At 34.6% G+C, this 20,344-nt stretch overlaps 1 protein-coding gene and 1 non-coding gene across 2 annotated transcripts in view; one reads left to right on the forward strand and one right to left on the reverse strand.

Annotated features, from left to right (window-relative positions):
- Positions 1-20,344, forward strand: part of ANKRD31 (ankyrin repeat domain 31) — a 143,114-nt gene that overhangs the window by 11,167 nt on the left and 111,603 nt on the right. The window contains exons 3-7 of the mRNA XM_032404187.1: positions 1,697-1,770; positions 7,360-7,466; positions 11,751-11,791; positions 15,557-15,633; positions 18,454-18,497. Coding sequence (XP_032260078.1) covers positions 1,697-1,770; positions 7,360-7,466; positions 11,751-11,791; positions 15,557-15,633; positions 18,454-18,497 — 343 coding nt within the window. The remainder of the gene's footprint in view (positions 1-1,696; positions 1,771-7,359; positions 7,467-11,750; positions 11,792-15,556; positions 15,634-18,453; positions 18,498-20,344) is intronic.
- LOC116632541 lies at positions 14,672-14,778 on the reverse strand. The gene has a single exon (XR_004299456.1). It is a non-coding gene; the product is annotated as a U6 spliceosomal RNA (small nuclear RNA).

Consider the following 20,344-nt stretch of genomic DNA (forward strand, 5'->3'; position numbering starts at 1 on the left):
AAGATACTTAGATATAGTAACCAAAAGCAATGTGGGCACCTTGTTTGGATCTTAATTTGAACAAAACAACTAAAAACAAATAGTTGGGGAAATGTGACAACAATCTGTTTAGTTTTCCTTTGCTGTAGAAAAGCTTAGTCCAAAACTTAGCAACTTATAACAGTAAACATTTATTATCTTGTAGTTTCTGTGGGTCAGAAATTCAGGAGTGGCTTAACTGGGTCATCAGGCTCACAGACTCAGAAGGCTGCAATCGTCTCTAGTTCTAGTCTTTTTGTCGTTGTTGTTGTTGTTACAGATTTTATTTATTTGAGAGAGAACCCAAGTGGGCTGAAAGGCAGAGGGAGAAGCAGACTCCTCACTGAGCAGGGAGTCCAATGCGGAGCTTAGGACTCCAGGATCATGACCTTAGCAGAAGGCAGACGCTTCATCGACTGAGCCACCCAGGCGCCCCTCTAGTCTTGAGAAGGATTCACTTCCTGTATAGTGCTTGTTAAGATTCAGTTCTCTCTGATGGTTGACTGGAGGCCTACCTTGGTTTCTTGCTACATGGGATTCTCCGCAGAGTGTTTCACAACATGGCAAGCTTCCTTTTTAAGGCTGAATAATACTCCATTTCATTTATGTACTGCATTTTGTTTATCTACTTCTCTGTTGATGAACGCTTGGGTTGCTTCCACCTTTTGGCTCCTGTGAATAATGCTTCTCTGAACAGGAGTGTGCAAATATCTTCAAATCCCTGCTTTCAGTTACTTTGTGTACCCAGAAATGGAATTACTAGATCAAATGGTGATTAAAGATCTCTTTTTTGATGAACAACCATACTGTTTTCCACAGTGGTTGTACCATTTTACATTCCCACCAGCAATGCACTTGTTATTTTCTGTTTTGTTTTTGTTTTTTGTTTTTGATCATAACCTAATGGATGTGATGTGGTATCTCACTGTGGTTTTGATTTGCATTTTCCTAATATTTAGTAGTGTTGAGCATCTTTTTGCGTTCTTGTTAGCCATTTGTACATCTTCTTTGGATAAATTTCTTTTCAAGTCCTTTGCCTATTTTTGAATTCTGTAGGGTTTTTTTTTTTTTTTTAACAGAACAGATAAACACTTAAGTCTGCCTACTAGCATACTCACCATGGTGTATCATTGCTGTTTTTTAGTTTTGTATTTGTCACTGGATTTGAAGCTTCTTGAGGGCATGGACTGTGTGTCTTCTCTCTTTGTTACCTTGGTGCTGCTTAGAACATAGTAAGAAGTGAATCCAAAATCTGAAGGAATTCTGTCATTTTGTATTCTGAAAATACACACTCAGATTCAGTCCTTAGATTTTAATCTCAAATTCTCTGTGGTATAGACAAATGTGAAGGAGAAAACCTACCAGCACTGTTCCCTCAAATCATCTCATTTCATCTCTGTTCAGAAACTATATTGATATTCATTCCTTACTCCCAAGTATTCAGAAATAACACGGTATTATAAAAATAAACTTGACCATATAAGTAAGTCTTTATATTTCATCTTATATAAATTTTTAATTAAAGGGTACACATCTGAAAAAATATTTTGGTATAGATATTAATAGTGTGGTGTAACTAAGAATTTTAGCAAGTTTAGATGTAATAAAAAATTGTGGTTAAATTGTTAGTCTATGTTTAGGAAACATAATCTGTATCTTCTGTTTTGGTATTTGAAAGGTTGCTCTTTGATCAAGACACATCTCTTAGATCTGAATTCAGTCTCCATCCTGGTATAAGTGAAATGTACAAAGGTGAGAAATAATTTTTTTTCACTAAGTAGTCCCTTTAATTTGCCAAGTGTTATTATTCTATCAGCTTCTCCTTTTATGGTTAGTTTTGTTTTTAACTTTACACAGAATTAGTTTCTTATACTCATCTGTAATAGACCCTAAGGTCTACTAAGGTCTATTACTATAAGGATAGCAAAGGGAATGATAACTTCTGGAAGATGTTTATGACTCCTAGAGAGGCCGTCAGAGATATGCAAGTGACACCCAGATAGTTCTTCCCCTTTACAAAAATTTCCAGCTTCACCCTAGAACTTGTTTATTTGCAAAAGTGAATAGTACTTTCTAATACCAGTCTGATTATTTCAGAATGAAATACCAAATATCCTTGGTATATTTATATATATTTAATTTTTAATTTTTTTTATTTTTTATTTTTTTTACTAAATTTATTTTATTTTTTTTTAAAGATTTTATTTATTCATTTGACAGAGAGAGACACAGCAAGAGGGGGAACACAAGCAGGGGAGTGGGAGAGGGAGAAGCAGGCTCCCCGCTGAGCAGGGAGCCCGATATGGGGCTCGATCCCAGAACCCTGAGATCATGACCTGAGCTGAAGGCAGATGCTTAATCAACTGAGCCACCCAGGTGCCCCTATATTTAATTTTTTAAACTTGAGTATAGTTGATGCATGATGTTACATTAGTTTCAGGTGTACATCATAGTGATTTAATTTTATGGGTTATGCTAGGCTCACCACGGTTTTAGTACCATCTGTCACATACAGTGTTACTACAATATTATTGACTATATTCCCTATGCTATGCTTTTATTACTGTGACTTATTTATTCCATAGCTGGAAACCTGTATCTTCCACTCCCTTTCACTCATTTTGTCCATTTTCCCAACCCCTGTCTCCTCTGGCAACCATCCGTTTGTTCTCTGTATTTCTAGGTCTGGTTCAGCTTTTTTTGTGTGTGTGTATTCGTTTGTTCTGTTTTTTAGATTCCCTGTATGAGTGAAATCATATGGTATTTGTCTTTCTTAGTCTGGCTTATTATACACTAATAACAAAGTAGCAGAAAGAGAAATTGAGAAAATAATCCCATTCATAATTGCAGCAAAAAGAATAAAACACCTACGAGTAAACTTAACCAAGGAGGTGAAAGACCTATATTGTGGAAACTATGAAATACTGATGAAAGAAATTGGAGATGACACAAATAGAAAGATATTCTATGATCATGGATTGGAAGAATTAATATTGTTAAAATGTCCATGTCACCCAAAGCAATTTACAGAGTCAATGAATGCTTATTGAAATACCAACAACAACATTTTTTACAGAACTAGAACAAATGCTAATATGTATAGAGCCACAAAAGAGTCTGAATAGCCAAAGCAGTCTTGAGAAAGAACAACAAAGCTGGAAGTGTCACAATCCCAGATTTCAAGGTATACTACAAAGCTGTAGTAATCAAAACAGTATAGTATTGGCACAAAAGATTGATGGAACAGAATAGAGAACCCAGAAATAAACCCATACTTTTAGGGTCAATTAATCTATGACAAATTAGGCAAGAATGTGCAATGGGAAAAATAGTCTTTTCAAAAATGGTGCTGGGAAACTGGACAGCTACAAGCAAAAGAATGAAACTGGACTAATTTCTTACACCATACACAAAAATAAACTCAAATGGATTAAAGACTTAATTGTAAGACCTGAAACCATAAAAACCCTAGAAGAGAACACAGGCAGTAATTTTTCTGACATCGGCCCTAGCAGCATTTTTCTAGCTAGTTATGTCTCCAAAAACAAGGGAAACAAAAGCAAAAATAAGCTATTGGAACTACATCAAAATAAACTTTCCTGCAGTAAAGGAAATCATCAACATAATGAAAGGCAACCTACTTAATGGGAGAAGAGATTTGCAAATGATATATCTGATAAGGGGTTAATTTCTAAAATGTATACGACTTATACAACTCGATACCTAAAAAACAATCTAAGTAAAAAATGGGCAGAGGACCCGAATAGACATTTGTTTTAAAGAAGCCATGCAGATGGCCAACAGATATATGAAAAGATGCTCAATATCACTAACCGTCAGGGAAATGCAAATCAAAATCACAAAGCGTTACCACCTTAGACCTGTCAGAATGGCTAAAATCAAAAAGACAAGAAATAACAAGTGTTGGTGAGGATATAGAGAAAAAGGAACCCTTGTGCCCTGATGGTGGTAATGTAAATTGGTACAACTGCAATAGAAGACAGTGTGGAGGTTCCTCAAAAAATTAAAAATAGTAATAACATATCCAGTAATTTCACTACTGGGTATTTACCCAAAGAAAATAAAAACACTATCAAAAAAATATGTGCACTCTTATGCTTATTGCAGCATTATTTACAGTAGCAGGATATGGAAGTAACCTAAGTGTTCATTGATAGACAAATGGATAAAGAAGATGAGCTGTGTATATATAGTGGAATAGTACACAGCCATGAAAAAGATGAGATCATGCCGTTTGTGACAACATGGATGGACCGAGAGGGTATTATGCTCAATGAAAGAAGTCAGACTGAAAAAGGCAAATACCATATGATTTCACTGATATGTGGTATGTATATTTTTTGAAAGTACCTTTTACCTACCAATTTTTTCTACTTCCTGAGTCCACTTCTAGGTCAGTTTAAATGCTTCTAGAAAAATGTATCACTGATCATCACTGTTCAAAAAGATAAATTTTGCAGTAGCTGTTTAAGGGGTACATTATTTCCTTTTATGCTTCCTTCTTGTGAGCCATTTTTTATTTTCAAGGATGTCTGAAAATAGGTATGGGAAAAAAGAAAAATTTCCTAAACGCCACAAAGATCTTTTATATATAGTTCACAGAGTCTTTTCACTGTACATCATCTTACTTGGTACTCCAAAGGCAAGTTGCAGTTTCATTTTGGAGGGATTTTTCCTACATGTAGTTGGAAGAGGCAATGTGTAATAGTAGTCTCCAGAACCTGCTCTTATGTTATATAAAGTACCACTAGGAAGAAGTTAGAGGTATGTTTTAGTATTCCAACCAAGTTTTTTCTTTGCTTTCCTTCTTCTTTTTCTTTCCTTTTCCAAATTGATAGACTTTTATTACTTTTGCTAATTATTAAATGAATAAAAATTTTCTAAATACAAAATTATATAATGTAGAAAGTGTAAAGTCCCACCCCTTACTCTTCCCTATAATTCTACTCCCAACAATTGCCAGTGTTTAGTATTTGTATATTTTTCTAGACTTTTGTATGCCAATATGAATATCTTTTTTCATAATTGGTATTATGTTAAATATATTGATCTTCCTCAACCTTTTAAATTGCTACATGTTATTCTGTATGAATGTACCCTTATTTAATGAATTGATAATATTTTTGGTATTTCTCAATACTGTAATAAATGTGAATATTCTAATATTTACACCTTTGCCTGCTTTTCTGATTATTTCCTTAGTATAACTAGCTAAAATTAGATTTGTTTTTAAAGGATGGGCACATGTCAGATCTTGACACATATTACCCCTAAAAAAGATGGCTTTTTCCTTTAGATCCAACAAAGGATATATTCAGTCTTTGCCAAACTACTAAATAAAAAGTATCTGATTATTTTAATTTGCATTTTTGAAGAATACCAAGGTTAGACATATTTTAATATTGAGTATTCATAGTTTTTGTGTATCTGAATTGCCTTATTTGTCTCCTAAATTATTCTCATTTTATTATTGATTTATAAGACCATTTTATATATTAAAGATAATAAAACTTTGTCATATATATGTTGCAATAGTTTCACTCAGTTCCCTAGTTAACTTTTGATGTTATTCATGATATATTTTGTATGCAGAAATTTTAAGGTTTTTTAAAATTTTACTTATTTTTATTTTTTAAAGATTTTATTTATTTATTTGTCAGAGAGAGAGCACAAGCAGGGGCAGCGGCAGGCAGAGCAGGCCGAGCAGGCAGAGGGAGAAGCAGACTCCCTGCTGAGCAAGGAGCCCAATGTGGGACTTGATCCCAGGACCCTGGGATCATGACCTGAGCTGAAGGCAGGCACTTAACCGACTGAGCCACCCAGGCGTCCCTAAGTTTTTTTTTTTTAAGATTTTATTTGAGAGAGAAAGAGCGAGCATGAGCGGGTGGGGGGTGTGATGGCATGGGGGAAAGGGCAGAGGGAGAGGGAGAAGCAGACTCCCTGCTGGGCAGGGAGCCCGATGCGGGACTCGATCCCTGGACCCTGAGATTGTGACCTGAGCTGAAGGCAGATGTTTAACCGACTAAGCCACCCAGGTGCCCTTAAGTTTTTACATAGTAAAACCTGTCAGTCTTGTCTTCTGGGGTTTCTTGGTTTTTTCAAACTTGGAAATATTTTATCTACCACAAGACTATAAAGGTTTTTCTTTTACCTTTAGTTATCTTTGTTATATTTATTCATCTCGTTGTCACTGTTTAAAATACCATCATTGGGGCGCCTGGGTGGCTCAGTCGTTGAGCGTCTGCCTTTGGCTCAGGTCATGATCCCAGGGTCCTGGGATCGAGCCCCGCATCGGGCTCCCTGCTAGGCGGGAAGCCTGCTTCTCCCTCTCCCGCTCCCCCTGCTTGTGTTCCCTCTCTCGCTGTGTCTCTCTCTGTCAAATAAATAAATAAAATAAAATAAAATAAAATAAAATAAAATAAATAAAATACCATTATTATTTTATATTAACTTCCCAGATATATATAGGTCTGTTTTCTACTTCTTGTTTTGTTTCATTGTTCTATTTAACTATATTTAGTAATGTACCATCACTACGTTATTTTATCAGCCTTAGCTTTTAGTACATTTCTTTATCTGGTAGGGAAGATATCCTCCTACACAAAGTAACTGGCTATAGCATTCATTCTGAGCTCCTTTGGAACAAATAGCAATCTCTGTGAAGTAGGAGAGTACCCATTGCCATCTTCCAGTGTACCCTCTTTCATCTTTGGTTGGTGGGATTTGCTCTGAGCTGGGTGGTTTTCTGAGATTCTCATGGAAGAAATCCATATAGTTATTTCTGAAGGAGCCGCTCCTTTTCCCATGTAGAGTGACATAGTGTTTACCAATGTTTGGTTTCCCTTTAATCCATTATCATCTTCTGACCTATAGTGGGTATATTTCCTTTTTTCTCATTGCTGCTTCAGATTTGCTTTTAAAAAAACGAATTTCAAAAAACAACAACTAATTTCTTTGGATTCTTCTTAGGAACCAGGAAGGGAAGAAAAGTTAAAATATGAGCTCACTTTCCCATCTTAAAAATACAAACTCTGTTTTTGGATTATATACTAGCATTATGAGTTTTTATTTTTATTTTTTTATTTTTTAAAGATTTTATTTATTTATTATAACATATATATTATATTAAGTTATTATATATATATTAAGTTATATATATATATATAACTTACAAACTTTGATATATAAAAATGGCAGTTAGGAAATTATAATTTACAAAATAATTTTTAATGACATTTGTAATTTCTATAAAATCATAGAGTCCTTGTCAAAGCAGAGCAATAAAACTTGCAAGTGATTTATGATTATATTTCATTCTAGGCACACCTTCTCCTGAGATTCAACTTGCGTTCAAATTCAGAGAGGATCCACAAGAGCAAAAGAGTAAAAATAAGATAATGCCTCTTAGTGAGAATGCAGTCTTACAGGTATGTAGCATATTGATTAAATACATACTTATTAAAAATTGGAAATGCTGTTTCAAAGAGCGGTAAATTACTAATGATTAATTCTTTTTGTGTATTATTTTCCTTCTTTCTTCTCTTACTCAGTTTTTACCCTTTCTTAGCTAGTCATTCTGTTTCTTCTTTGCAACTTTGGTGAAAGGCAGTTTTAGAAGGGGATGTTTAAAATATTTCATTTCTTCCTCTCTTTCCTTTTCTCTCTTTCAGGTAGAGATGTGGAAGTGAGAGAAACAGAAGGTTAAAATAGAATATAATAATTATGATTTTCATCTCCATTGTATGTCAGAGATCACTTTAAATTTGTGAAGAAGATGTTAGTCTGCATGGTATAATTTGAGATATGGGCTACTGAAAGTCCCTTCTATTATCTTATGTGTGTGTGAGTGCATGTGTATGTATACACACTTACATACACAAATTTTTATTTGTTTCTTTTTAATGCAGTCACCCTGGGGAAAGATTAGGGGTGATTTAGTTAACACCTGTGGCATAAATAAGTCAGCTAACCAGAGATACCTACAAAGTCTTAAGGAAGGAAGGGATGATAGATATATTTTTTTCCTCTGAGGATAAAAAGTAACATTCCAGTGTGTTCATGTTTTAATTTTCTTCAGAAAAATACCAAGAGGTGGAATTACTGGATTGTATGGTACTTCTATTTTTAATTTTTTTAGTAACCTCCACACTGTTTTCCATTGTGGCTACACCATTTTACATTCCCACCGACAGTGCATGACAGTTCTCTTTTCTCCATATCCTTGCCAACATTGGTTGTTTCTTGTCTTTTTGGTTTCAGCCATTTTGACAGGTGTGAAGAGATATCTCGTTGTGATTGTGATTTGCATTTCCCTGATGGTTAGTGATGTGTATCTTTTCATGTGTCTTCTGGTCACCTGTTTGTCTTCTTTAAAAAAAATGTCTGTTTGGGTCCTCTGCCCACTTTTTAATTGTACTGTTTAGTTTAGGTTTTTTTGTTGTTTTTTGCTGTTGAGTTGTATGAGTTCTTTATCTATTCTGGATGTTAACCTCTTATCAAATATATCCTTTGCAAATATCCTCTCTCATTCTATAGGTTGCCTTTCATTATTCTAATGGTTTCCTTCACTGCATAAAAGCTTTTTATTTTATTTTATTTATTTTTTAGAGAGAGAGTGAGGGGGCGGGGCGGGGAGAAGAGGGAGAGGGACAGAGAAAATCCCAAGCAGGCTTCTTACTCAGTGAGGAGCCTGACACAGGGCTCAATCCCACAATCCTGAGACCATGACCTGAGCTGAAACCAAGAGACAGATGCTTAGCCAACTGAGCCACCCAGGTGCCCCATGATTTCAGTCTTTTAAATCAAGAGTTGTTTTGTGGCCTAACATATGATCTATCCTGGGGAATATTTTATGTGCACTTGAGAAGAATATGTATTCTGTTTTGGGATGGAATATTCTGTATATATCTGTTAGGTCCATCTGTTCTAAGCCATTGTTGGTGTCATTTAAAGCCATTGTTTCCTTGTTGATTTCTTTCCGGAAGATGTATCCATCGATGTAAGTGGGGTGTTAAAGTCTCCTAGTTTTATTGTATACTGTCAATTTGAGAGAAAAGTATTTTAAACAGATGTTATCAGTAACTGATGAATAAATAAAACACTTAATACCGGCAATGTTTATTCTGCTATACTGAATGTGAGGATAGTTTGTGTGAGTATCTGGTGCTTCCTGGCAAGCCAGGGTTGGTTAGGCTGATTTGACTGTCTAGACTTTTTCCACTCCACTCCCAGTGATCCACGATTCAGTTGAAGAGAATGGTTTCAGATATTTTTGGTTGAGGATGTATAAATAGATTTGCCTCTTTTCCAGATCCTCCAAATTAGCACAATTAATTTAAACTCTTTTTCACCTCCTACACCCTACCCCCAACAGATGAAATAAAACAAAACCTGTACAGCTTAAGGGACCATCAAAATATAGGGGTGGTAAGGGCAGAAAAAAAATGACAGACACATGAATCAAAAGGAAAGATAGCAATTTGGATCCCTTAGGAAAGAGTTGATTGAAATGTGTCCTTGCATTTTGTTAATTAACAAATGACCAACTCCAGCCCCCATTATATTCAGAGGCATTAGCTCTTAAGTGTTATTTTTGCCTATGGAGGAGGGGAAAGAAAAAAATGGCTGTCAGGAGCAAACTTCCTTTTTACTTCCTCTCTTATTTTTTGCATTTTTTTTATGTAGGTAGGGTCAAGTCACTGATCTATAGTAAGGGAAATAAACTGGGTATTACAGGTATTTGGATGAATTATTTTGTGAAGATGCAGAAATATCTAGTAAGCATATAAGTATACTCTATTTAGTTAATACCTGGGAGTGTCTAGGTTTACTTCTTGTCTCTGGGCCTCTGAGCTTTGTAAGGTCTGCTTGGGAAGTATATGTATGTGGAACCAATGTGATAACCTTGAAGTATGTAAAGATTCATTATCAGTAAATAACAGTGAATGTTCATTGGAGAAGATTGAAATTCTCACAGTACTTTGTGTTTTCCTGTTATTATAGCTTTTCATTGATTGAACAATGCTTGGAAATTCATGCTAAAGGCTTTATTTTCAGAAAGCTTTGTTACTGATCATAGAAACATAGAAGGCCCTCCAAGAGACATCTTTTTCTAAAGATCCACTTTGATGGTAACAAGATATTAAATGTAAGGATTCCTTTTAAAGTGATGAAAGCCAGTATGCTGTAAAACTTAAAATGAAGTCATTTTATCCGTGCATTTTATCTTTTTTTTGAAAGGGAAACAACTTCAGATTTTCTGGCATGACTTGAGAATTAGGCAAAAGTCATTTAGCACTTAACATTGTAATGCAGAGGTTGTATGATTTTTGGCCCTCAAGAGAAATATTAGAACTGAGAACCTGACAAGAATGGCTTATCAGAACCATTATGGATTAATGAACTAGGAATAAAAACAGGACACACATCCTTTCTCTTTATTTAATTTCCATAAATTCTTTTATGGAAAGAAATTAAGGAAAAAACTAAACACAAGAGCTAAAACTCCTTGAGGAAAACATTGGGAAAAAGTATTGCAACATTGGATTTGGCAATGATTTCTTGGACATGAAAGCCCGGCAACAAAAGAAAAAATAAATAAAGCTAGACTCATGAAAATTAAAAACCTTTGTGCATTAAAGGACACTATCAACAGATGAAAAGGCAACCCAAGGAATGGGAGTAAGTCATGTATCTCATAAGGGATTGCTACCCAGAATATATAAAGACTGTTAAAACTGAGCAACAAAAAAACCAAACAAACTGATTTAAAAATGGACAAAGGGCATGAACAGACATTTCACCAAAGAAGATAGACTAGTGGCCAATAAGCACATGAAAATATGTTCACCATCATTAATCAATAGGGAAATGCACTTCAAAACCACCCTGAGATCCCACCTTACACTCATTATGATAGCTGTTATCAAAAAACCCCAAAATAACCAGTGTTAGTGAGGATGTAGGAAAATTGGAATTCTTTCTCATTGCTGGTAGGAAATGTAGAATGGTGCCACTGCTGTGGAAAATGGTATGGTGATTCCTCCAAAATTAAACATTTTATCATATGATCCAGAAACTCCACTTCTGGGTTTATACCCAAAATAAGTGAAAGCAGGGACTCAAAAATATATTTATACATCCATGTTCATTGAACCGTTATTCACAATAGCCAAAAGGTGATAGGAAACCAAGCATCTACCAAACAGATGAGTGGATAAACAGAATGTGTTACATACAATGTAATTAGAAAGGGAGGAAACAACATGGGGGTGAACCTTAAAGACCTCATGCTAAGTGAAATAAGTTCAGACACAAAAGGACAAATGTTGTATGGTTCCTTTTATATTAGGTACTTAGAGTAGTCACAGTAGAGACTGAGTAGTAGAAAGAAAGGAGCAGGGTAGGTACCAGGGATTAGGAGAGGGGTGAATGGGGAGTTAGTGCTTAGTAGGTGTGAGTTACAGTTGGAAAAGATGAAAAAGTACTCTAGATGGATGCGGGTGATGGTTGTACAACAGTGTGCACAAAATGCCACAGCACTGTATGTGTAAAAATGGTTAAAATGGTGAATTTTATATTATATATATTTTACCACAGCAGAGAAGATGCTAAGAAAGAATAACACAAGAATTATTTTAAATGTTAAATTTTTAATTGTTGCATTGTATTAGCATTTATCAGTTAAAAGAAAACTACCTTTTTCCCCCTAGCAACCTCAAGATGAAATGGAACAAAATGAAGCTCTGTTCCAGTAGGTATACTAATTTTTGGCTTTATTAAATTGTAGTGGTTTTTTTGTTTTGTAATTTTGCACTCTAAAGTGAGTCTTCATTGTCTTAAGAGTTTTAGAATTATTGTGTATTTTTTAATAATTGCCCCTTTAGCAGCATAAATATGTTATTTTTAAACATTCTAGATAAGCTTCATTTCATGAGAAAGATTGGTTCAGATTGAGTTGATTCTCTATTAATATTATTTAAAAAGAAAATTTATAGCATAGCATGAAGGAAGGATTTGTAGACTTTATTGAAATTAGACTTTATAGGACTATTATACTTTAAAAAACTTTATCCTTTCAGTTCTTTTGAAACCGTGGTTCTCAAAATATGGTCTGTGGACCCCTTGGGAGTCCTTGAGACTTTCCAGATGGTCTTTGAGGTCAAAACTATTTTCATAATAATACTAATACATTATTTGCCTATTTCTTAGTACTGACATTTGCACATAGAGTGCTAAAGAAAATGGTAAGTAAAATGCTGAAGCCTTAGTAGGAATCAGGGCAGTGGCACCAGATAGTACTAGTAGTTGCTGTATTTTTCAATGCCATGAACTAGCAGTTAAAAAAGAAAAGGAAGGAAAAAAAGCTAGCTTCACTTAATGCATTTGATGAAGCAGAAAACTTCTTGTTTTATTAAATTTCTACTCTTGAATATGTATCTCTTTGATATGCTGTGTGATGATGGAGGAAGTATGCCTAAGTACTTCTGTGCATACTGAAGTGTGGTCGTTGTCTTGAGAGCACTTGTGTGACTTGTTTGAGTTGTAAACATTGTAAGAAAATTAGCTCACTTTTTCTTTTAACTTGAAAGAATAATTGACAGACAAAATAACATTCACACTTGGGTATATGGCAGACATTTTCTTGAAAATCAATGAAGTAATAAGCCAGTCACTTCAAGGAAAACAGCTGATGGTATTTGTTGCCAATGAAAAAATTCAAGCTTTCATGTGAAAATCAGTGTAGGAAAACTTGTTTTTACCACCTTGACTTTGATGGCTTGCCAGTACTTAAAATTTTCCAGTGAGATCAGTGGTAATATTTACAAAGGTGATCTTTTTGATGTTTAACAGTGTTATCAGTATAAGGAAGATTTGCATAATTCGGTGAATCAGTATTTTCTAAAAGACAAATGCACAATGTCACAATCACACACAGGTGAAAGATTCATTCAAAGTACAAGGTAGACCAATGGGTCATAGTGCGACAGAATACAGAAAGTTCATTGGTGTTGTTTCAATTTTTACATTTCCAGTAACCTTTAAAGAAGTTATTCCTTTTAGAGTTTTGGTATGATATTTGCTTTGGTGTGATACTATAGTTATCCAAAAAGGCTACTAAAATACTCCTTCCTTTTCCAACTGTATATCTGTGAGAGGCCAGATTTTTGTTATAAATAAAACAAAGTATGGCAAAAGATTGAATGCAGTAGCAGATATGAGATGACAGCTGTCTTCTATGAAGCCATATATTTTTTTAAAATGTGAAACAGTGCCATTCTTTTCACTGATTTTTTTTCATTTTGTAAAATATAATAAATTTTCATAAAAATATATTTACATGTTAATGGATTATTACTGTTATTTTTATTTATTTAACTTTAAGTTTTTTATGTTAATTCCAGTATAGTTAATATACAGTTATATTAGTTTCAGATATATAATGTAGTGATTCAGTAATTCTGTATATTATTCAGTGCTCATCATGATAAGTGTTCTTTTACTGTTCTTTTTAAATTAATGATTATTTAAAATTTTTCCTATTTTAACTTCTAGTATGTAAGTGTAATTAAGTATATGTCACATAAATAAAAACTTTGGGTTCCTCAATAATTTTTAAGAGTGTAAAGGAGACCAAAGATCAAAAAGTTTGAGAACCACTGTGTTTAAATAACGCTATTACTGAAGAGATCAGCACTATAAGTTCATCTACAGAAATGGGGGAAACAAGAAAACTAGGGAAGACAAACACAGTATACATAATCTCAGTGCCCAGAGAGAACCATTGTTAGCATTTTCGTACATTTTATTTTAGGCTTTATATATAGCTTTATTTATGTTTTCTATGAAATTAAATCATTCTGCAGATAGTTTTTTGTATCCTATTTTAAAATCTTAAGTAATAATTTATCATAATTATTTTCTCATGTCATATTTTTAAAAACATGAATTTTAATGGCCTCACAATATTTCACTGTATAACTTGACTGTACTATAATGCATTTAATTATTCCTCTACTGTTAGATGTGTACATTGTTTGCTGTCTTGCCTAATATAAATAACTATTTTTTAACAATTTTGTTAAGAGTTTGCTCTATTTTCAGACTTATGTCTTAAATTCTCTTGTAATTAAGGGGGAAAATTCTGTTGTTGACTCAAAGTATGATTCAGTTTTGTTTTAAATCAGCTCGTTCTTCTCAAAGAATTGCATTTTAGGGAAAAAATCAGAATTCTTTTCTATTTGCCTCATAGAAATTATTATATATATATAAATATATATATATATATATATATATGAGCAGTTTCATTTCCATTTTCAAGGTAGCTTATATTGATCACTTCTGGGTTTTTTTTTTTATTAACATATAATGTATTATTTGTTTCAGGGGTACAGGTCTGTGATTCATCAGTCTTACACAATTCACAGCGCTCACCACAACATACCCTCCCCAGTGTTCATCACCCAGCCACCCTATCCCTTCCCCTTCCACCCCCCTCCACTCCAGCAACCTGTTTGTTTCCTGAGATTGAGAGTCTCTTATGGTTTGTCTCCCTCTCTGGTTTCATCTTGCTTCATTTTTCCCTCCCTTCCCCTATGATCCTCTGTCTTGTTTCTCAAATTTCTCGTATCAGAAAAATATGGAACGCTTCATGAATTTGCGTGTCATCCTTGCACAGGGGCCATGCTAATCTTCTCTGTATCGTTCCAGTTTTAGTATATGTGCTGCTGGAGCGAGCACGATCACTTCTGTTTTTAGACAGGAGAGAGTGTTCAATTTATTATTCTTGCTTAGGCTTCAAGTAGCTATACCTGGTATATAAAAACTGCTGTTAAAACAGCTGAAACAAGAGGCTTTTTTTTTTTAAGGGAGTTATCTTGATTGCGTTTGCATATAGTAAATTGGATTGAGGAAAAAAGTAGTTAACTGACTGCTTTTCTTCAATCAACTTTTAATTATCCCAAGGCAGATGATAAAAATTGCAGATTAGGCATGACCCTTATTTTGCTTTCAACCTCTTTCCATCAATATTTCATATATGTTCTTTGCCTACTGTGAAATACAAGAATGATAAATAATACCTGAGAATTTTCTCATTAGTGACTTGCACTTACATCTAAAACTATAATGACAAACTTTCAATGTATTTAAGGATTTAGATAACCAAGATACATAATTCAGAACCAGTTTTTTCTCCTCCACTACCCTTATTTGATACACAGTCATCCCAAAGTGACTTTCACACCTAAACTTAAGGTTATCTTGTTTACACTCCTGAATTTCATCCATTAATTTTTCAGCTTGTTCCTTCATTTTTGCAATCACTTGAAATGTAAATGTTAACAAATTTGTAGTAATTGTAAAAGTAATTGGAAGGATGGAGCAAAAAAAAATTATGCAACTTCGAAATTCCTTTAAATGAAAAAAACCCTTAAATTATATTTGAATGAGAAATAGTGTTTTTTGTTTTCATTTCAAAATTTATATTTATTTATTAAATAATTGATTTATTTTTTAGGAATAAAAAAAGTTTTCCAATGATCACTAGGTCATTTTCCCAGGCTGAACTTTCAGTGAACCACCAAAGCATTCAAGGTATGTTTTTATGGGTAGAGTCATATAAAGTAAATTTGTCTTTGCCTAAAAATAGAAAGCTTAGTTAGATATGGATTTATTTGCATTAATGGCTCTCAAAAGGCCAAATGGGTAGGAGGTTAGAAGTGTGGGAAATGCAGGACATTTGGCATTTTGGGAGCCATTAATGCCATATGATGCTTTTGGCATCTCTGTACTTTTACCACCACCCTATTGAACTTCTAAGTCCTAAGTCCAATTTATGCTTTAACTGGCTGTTCCTTTATAACTTTGTGGTGTTTCTTGCTGCCATAAAGCTGATGTTACTACACCATAGAATTGGTAGTCCCCTTTCCTTCTGATAACTTCATTGCAACTCCCTCTTCCCTTCATTCCTTTCAGAGTGTTCAGAACAAAAGTTCGTTTTATTTTCATCCTCGATTTTAGGTAAATCACATATAAGGAAACTGTTAAATTGTTCACTAGTTTAGCTAACTCTGTTTTAATACAATCCTATCTTCTTCCTCCCAATTCAAAGAGTAATTCTAACCAAATTGTAGAATGGTCAAAATAAACAAATTATCTTTAGTAATTGTTGTATATTGTATATAAGTTAAAATTCCGCTCTCCTGAGCATTTTCTTCTCATTTGGTACTTTAGAATTTTATGTATGTATGTATGTATGTATGTATGTATTTTGAGAGAGAGAAAGAGCACAAGCAGTGGGGGAGGGGCAGAGAGAGAGGTCAGGAGCAGACTCCCCGCTGAGCAGGGAGCCTGACGGTGGGGTTCGATCCCAGGACCCTGTGATCATGACCTGAGCAGAAAACAGACGCTTAACTGACTGAGCCACCCAGGCGCCCTTAGAATTATTTTTTATACATACATACTACTATTACTACCTGTTGTCTCTTTCAGGTGTTAAGTAGAAAATGTACAAAATCTTTTAATAATTTATTAAAGGATAGACAAAAGCTCAAAAAAAATTTTTTTAAGTTTTTTTTTTATTTATTTGAGATAGAGCAGGAGTGAGAGAGAGAGAGAGAGAGAGAGAGAGTGCACACAAGCAGGGAGAGCAGCGGGCAGAAGGAGAAGCAGGCTACCCACTGAGCAGGAAGCCCGACGCAGGCCTCAATCCCAGGACTCTGGGATCATGACCTGGGCCAAAGGCAGATGCTTAACCAACTGAGCCACTCAGGCACCCCCCCCAAATTTTTTTAATTTGTAAAAACTATTTTAAGTGAATTTTGTAGTTAGAAAATGAGAATTCCTTAAATATGTTTATTTTTATAAAGTAGTCAAATTAGCATAATAAATACCAACTTACCAAATTTTAAAAATACCAACTATTGGCATAAAAGAATGATCATTTTGATTATGAGGTGATTAAAAATATAGAAAGAGATGGCTTTGAGGATTTTCTTTGCAATTGAGAGAAGGAGAAAGGAGGATGAAGTCATCTTCTCTTTTTTTAAACTAACCCACCGAGGATCTGACAGTTAAAAAAAAAAGAATATTGAAGATGTATCTATTACAGTGTTTCTTTCATCTGTACTAAATTTTAAGCAATCAGAGATAAAACTTTAAATAACAAGATATACGTAGTAGAACATATTATCATCATTGCTTGGCATAAAGGATTCTAATGCAAGGATAAGTTATTTATTCCAGGGGCGCCTGGGTGGCTCAGTTGTTAAGCGTCTGCCTTCGGCTCAGGTCATGATCCAGGGTCCTGGGATCGAGCCCCACATTGGGCTCCCTGCTCTGCGGGAGGCCTGCTTCTCCCTCTCCCACTCCCCCTGCTTGTGTTCCCTTTCTTGCTGTGTTTCTCTCTGCCAAATAAATAAATAAAATCTTAAAAAAAAAAATTTTTTTTAAAGTTATTTATTCTTAATGTTTTGCTCATCATCCTGTGAGGGTGTGCAATACCATGATGTTAGCCCTCCTAGGTGATTTTCATAGCTTACCATCATCAAATGGCAAAGGTGAAGCAAAACAAAATAAAAACAGAAACAATAAAAAGCAGATTCTTGTACGATATAAAGCTCAGCAAGCATATTTATGCTTATTTTTTTCCCCTGAAAAACCTGTCTTGCTTGTGAGGATGCATGCTAAGGTTCAGCAAATAATTACTTATGCTGTAGCTCTAGATATGGCCTAATCAAAGGAAACCAAAAGAATGACTCAAACATATGCTTGAAACAGCAGTGAGCCCTAAATTCCTACCTAAATACGTCAGAGTGCCTGGGCCTTAATGGTGAAGGTAGGAGGCAAGAGGAGTGGTATAGGAGAACTGTCTTTTTTCCTGATCATCCTTCAACTTCTCTTGGTATGAATGAGGGAGCAGGATGAGGAGGGGATGATAAAGTGGCAGTCACTTAGGACAACCTCCTGATTCCTTTTGGCCCCTACATGGGTTGGTCCTTTTCATGCCTAACTTGACAGCATGATTTTAATTTATATTCTGTTACCTATACTGGAGGAGATAATGACCCTGAGAAAGTAGGTATGATTTTTCCTCCTGTAATTAACCCATACTTAGAATAACCCAGCCAAAACAGTGAGAGGCTTTTAGCTAAACTAATTCTAAATAATTATAATTTTACCGATCTTCACGTAAAGTATTTTTTTAAGAAATGGAAGATTTTTTTTGTAAATTTATTGCCACTGTAATGATACTTTTATATCAATAAATAGGTATGATATTTATAAAATATTTTATATATCACATGAATGCCTGAGAGAACCATTTCAAGTTATTTTGATTAAGAAATGCTAAATGAGAAGGTATGTTTTTAGTGCTTTAATAAAACTGGAGTAAAACATATTGTTGTCTTCTAGGGCCTGAGGCTGAAAATCCTGAAATTTTGCCAAACCCAGATAAGGTTGGTCTATATAACAGACATTACCTTTGCAGATCATGTGTTTAGATTTTATTTAAAAATTATATTGAGGGCGCCTGGGTGGCTCAGTCGTTAAGCGTCTGCCTTCGGCTCAGGTCATGATCCTGGGGTCCTGGGATCAAGCCCCGCGTCGGGCTCCCTGCTCGGCGGGAAGCCTGCTTCTCCCTCTCCCACTCCCCCTGCTTGTGTTCCCTCTCTTGCTGTGTCTCTCTCTGTCAAATAAATAAAATCTTTAAAAAAAATAAAAATAAATAAATAAATAAATAAAAATTATATTGATTAAAGTATCAAGCCCATTAGGTTCTTTCCCTGGGTGAGAATATGACTAAACCATTTCAGTAGATAGAAATGTATTCTTGTCTAAAAACCCCTTCCAATATTTGTTCTTCCCTATCTCTAATGAAATAGTATTTTCTTGATCTGTGTTTCTTTTTTGTATTTTAATTCCAGTATAGTTAACATACAGTGTTTTATTACTTTCAGGTGTACAAAATAGTGATTCAACAATTCTATAAATTACTCAGTGCTAATCAAGATAAGTGTACTCTTAATTCTCTTCATCTATTTCACGCATACCCCCCCATCCACCTCCTCTCTGATAACCATGTTTGTACTCCATTTAAGAGTCTTTTTTTTTTTTCTTGGTTTGTCTGTTTTTTCTTTATTTGTTTGTTTCTTAAATTCCACATAGGAGTAAAATCAATGGTATTTGTCTTTCTCTGACTAACTTATTTCACTTAGCATTACTCTCTCTAGATCCAGGCATGTTATTGGAAATAACAAGATTTCATTCTTTTTTATGGCTAAATAATATTCTTGTGTATGTATATACCACTTCTTCTTTATCCATCTTTCAGTGGACATTTGGGCTCCTTCCATAATTTGGCTATTGTAAATAATGCTGCAATAAACATAGGGATGCATATATCCTTTCAAATTAGTGTTTTCATATTCTTTGGGTAAATGCCCAGTAGTGCAATTAGTGGATCATATGGTAGTTCTGTTTTTAATTTTTTGAGGAACCTTCATCCTGTTTTCCAGAGTGGTTGCCCCAGTTTGCATTCCCACCAATAGTGCAGGAGGGTTCCTTTCTTCCTACATCCTCGCCAACACTTGTTTCTTCTGTTTTGATTTTAGCTCTTCTGACTGGTGTGAGGTGGTATCTCATTGTGGTTTTGATTTGTATTTCCCTGATGCTGAGTGATGTTGAGCATTTTTTCATATATCTGTTGGTCATTTGTAGGTCTTCTTTGGAGAAATGTCTGTTCATGTCTTCTGCCCATTGCTTCATTGAATTATTTATTCTTTGGGTGTTGAGTTTGATAAGTTCTTTATAGATTTTGGATACTAACCCTTTATCTGAAAAGACATTTGCAAATATCTTCTCCCATTCTGTAGGTTGTCTTTTGGTTTTGTCGACTGTTTCCTTTGCTGTGAAAAAGCTTTTTTATCTTGATGAAGTCCCAATAGTTCATTTTCGCCTCTGTTTCCCTTGCCTTTGGAGATGTGTCTAGTGAGAATTTGCTCTGGCTGAGGTCAAAGAGGTTGCTGCCTGTGTTCTCCTCTAGGATTTTGATGGATTCCTGTCTCACATTTAGGTCTTTCATGCATTTTGAGTTTATTTTTACATATGGTGTAAGAAAATGGGTTAATTTCATTCTTCTGCATGTGGCTGTCCAATTTTCCCAACACCATTTGTTGAAGGGACTGTCTTTTTTCCATTGGATATTCTTTCCTGTTTTGTTGAAGATTAGTTGACCATAGAGTTGAGGGTCCATTTCTGGGTTCTCTATTCTGTTCCATTGATCTATGTGTCTGTTTTTGTGCCA

This window comes from Phoca vitulina, unplaced genomic scaffold, assembly GCF_004348235.1.
Source record: "Phoca vitulina isolate PV1807 unplaced genomic scaffold, GSC_HSeal_1.0 scaffold6, whole genome shotgun sequence".
Lineage (NCBI taxonomy): Eukaryota > Metazoa > Chordata > Mammalia > Carnivora > Phocidae > Phoca > Phoca vitulina.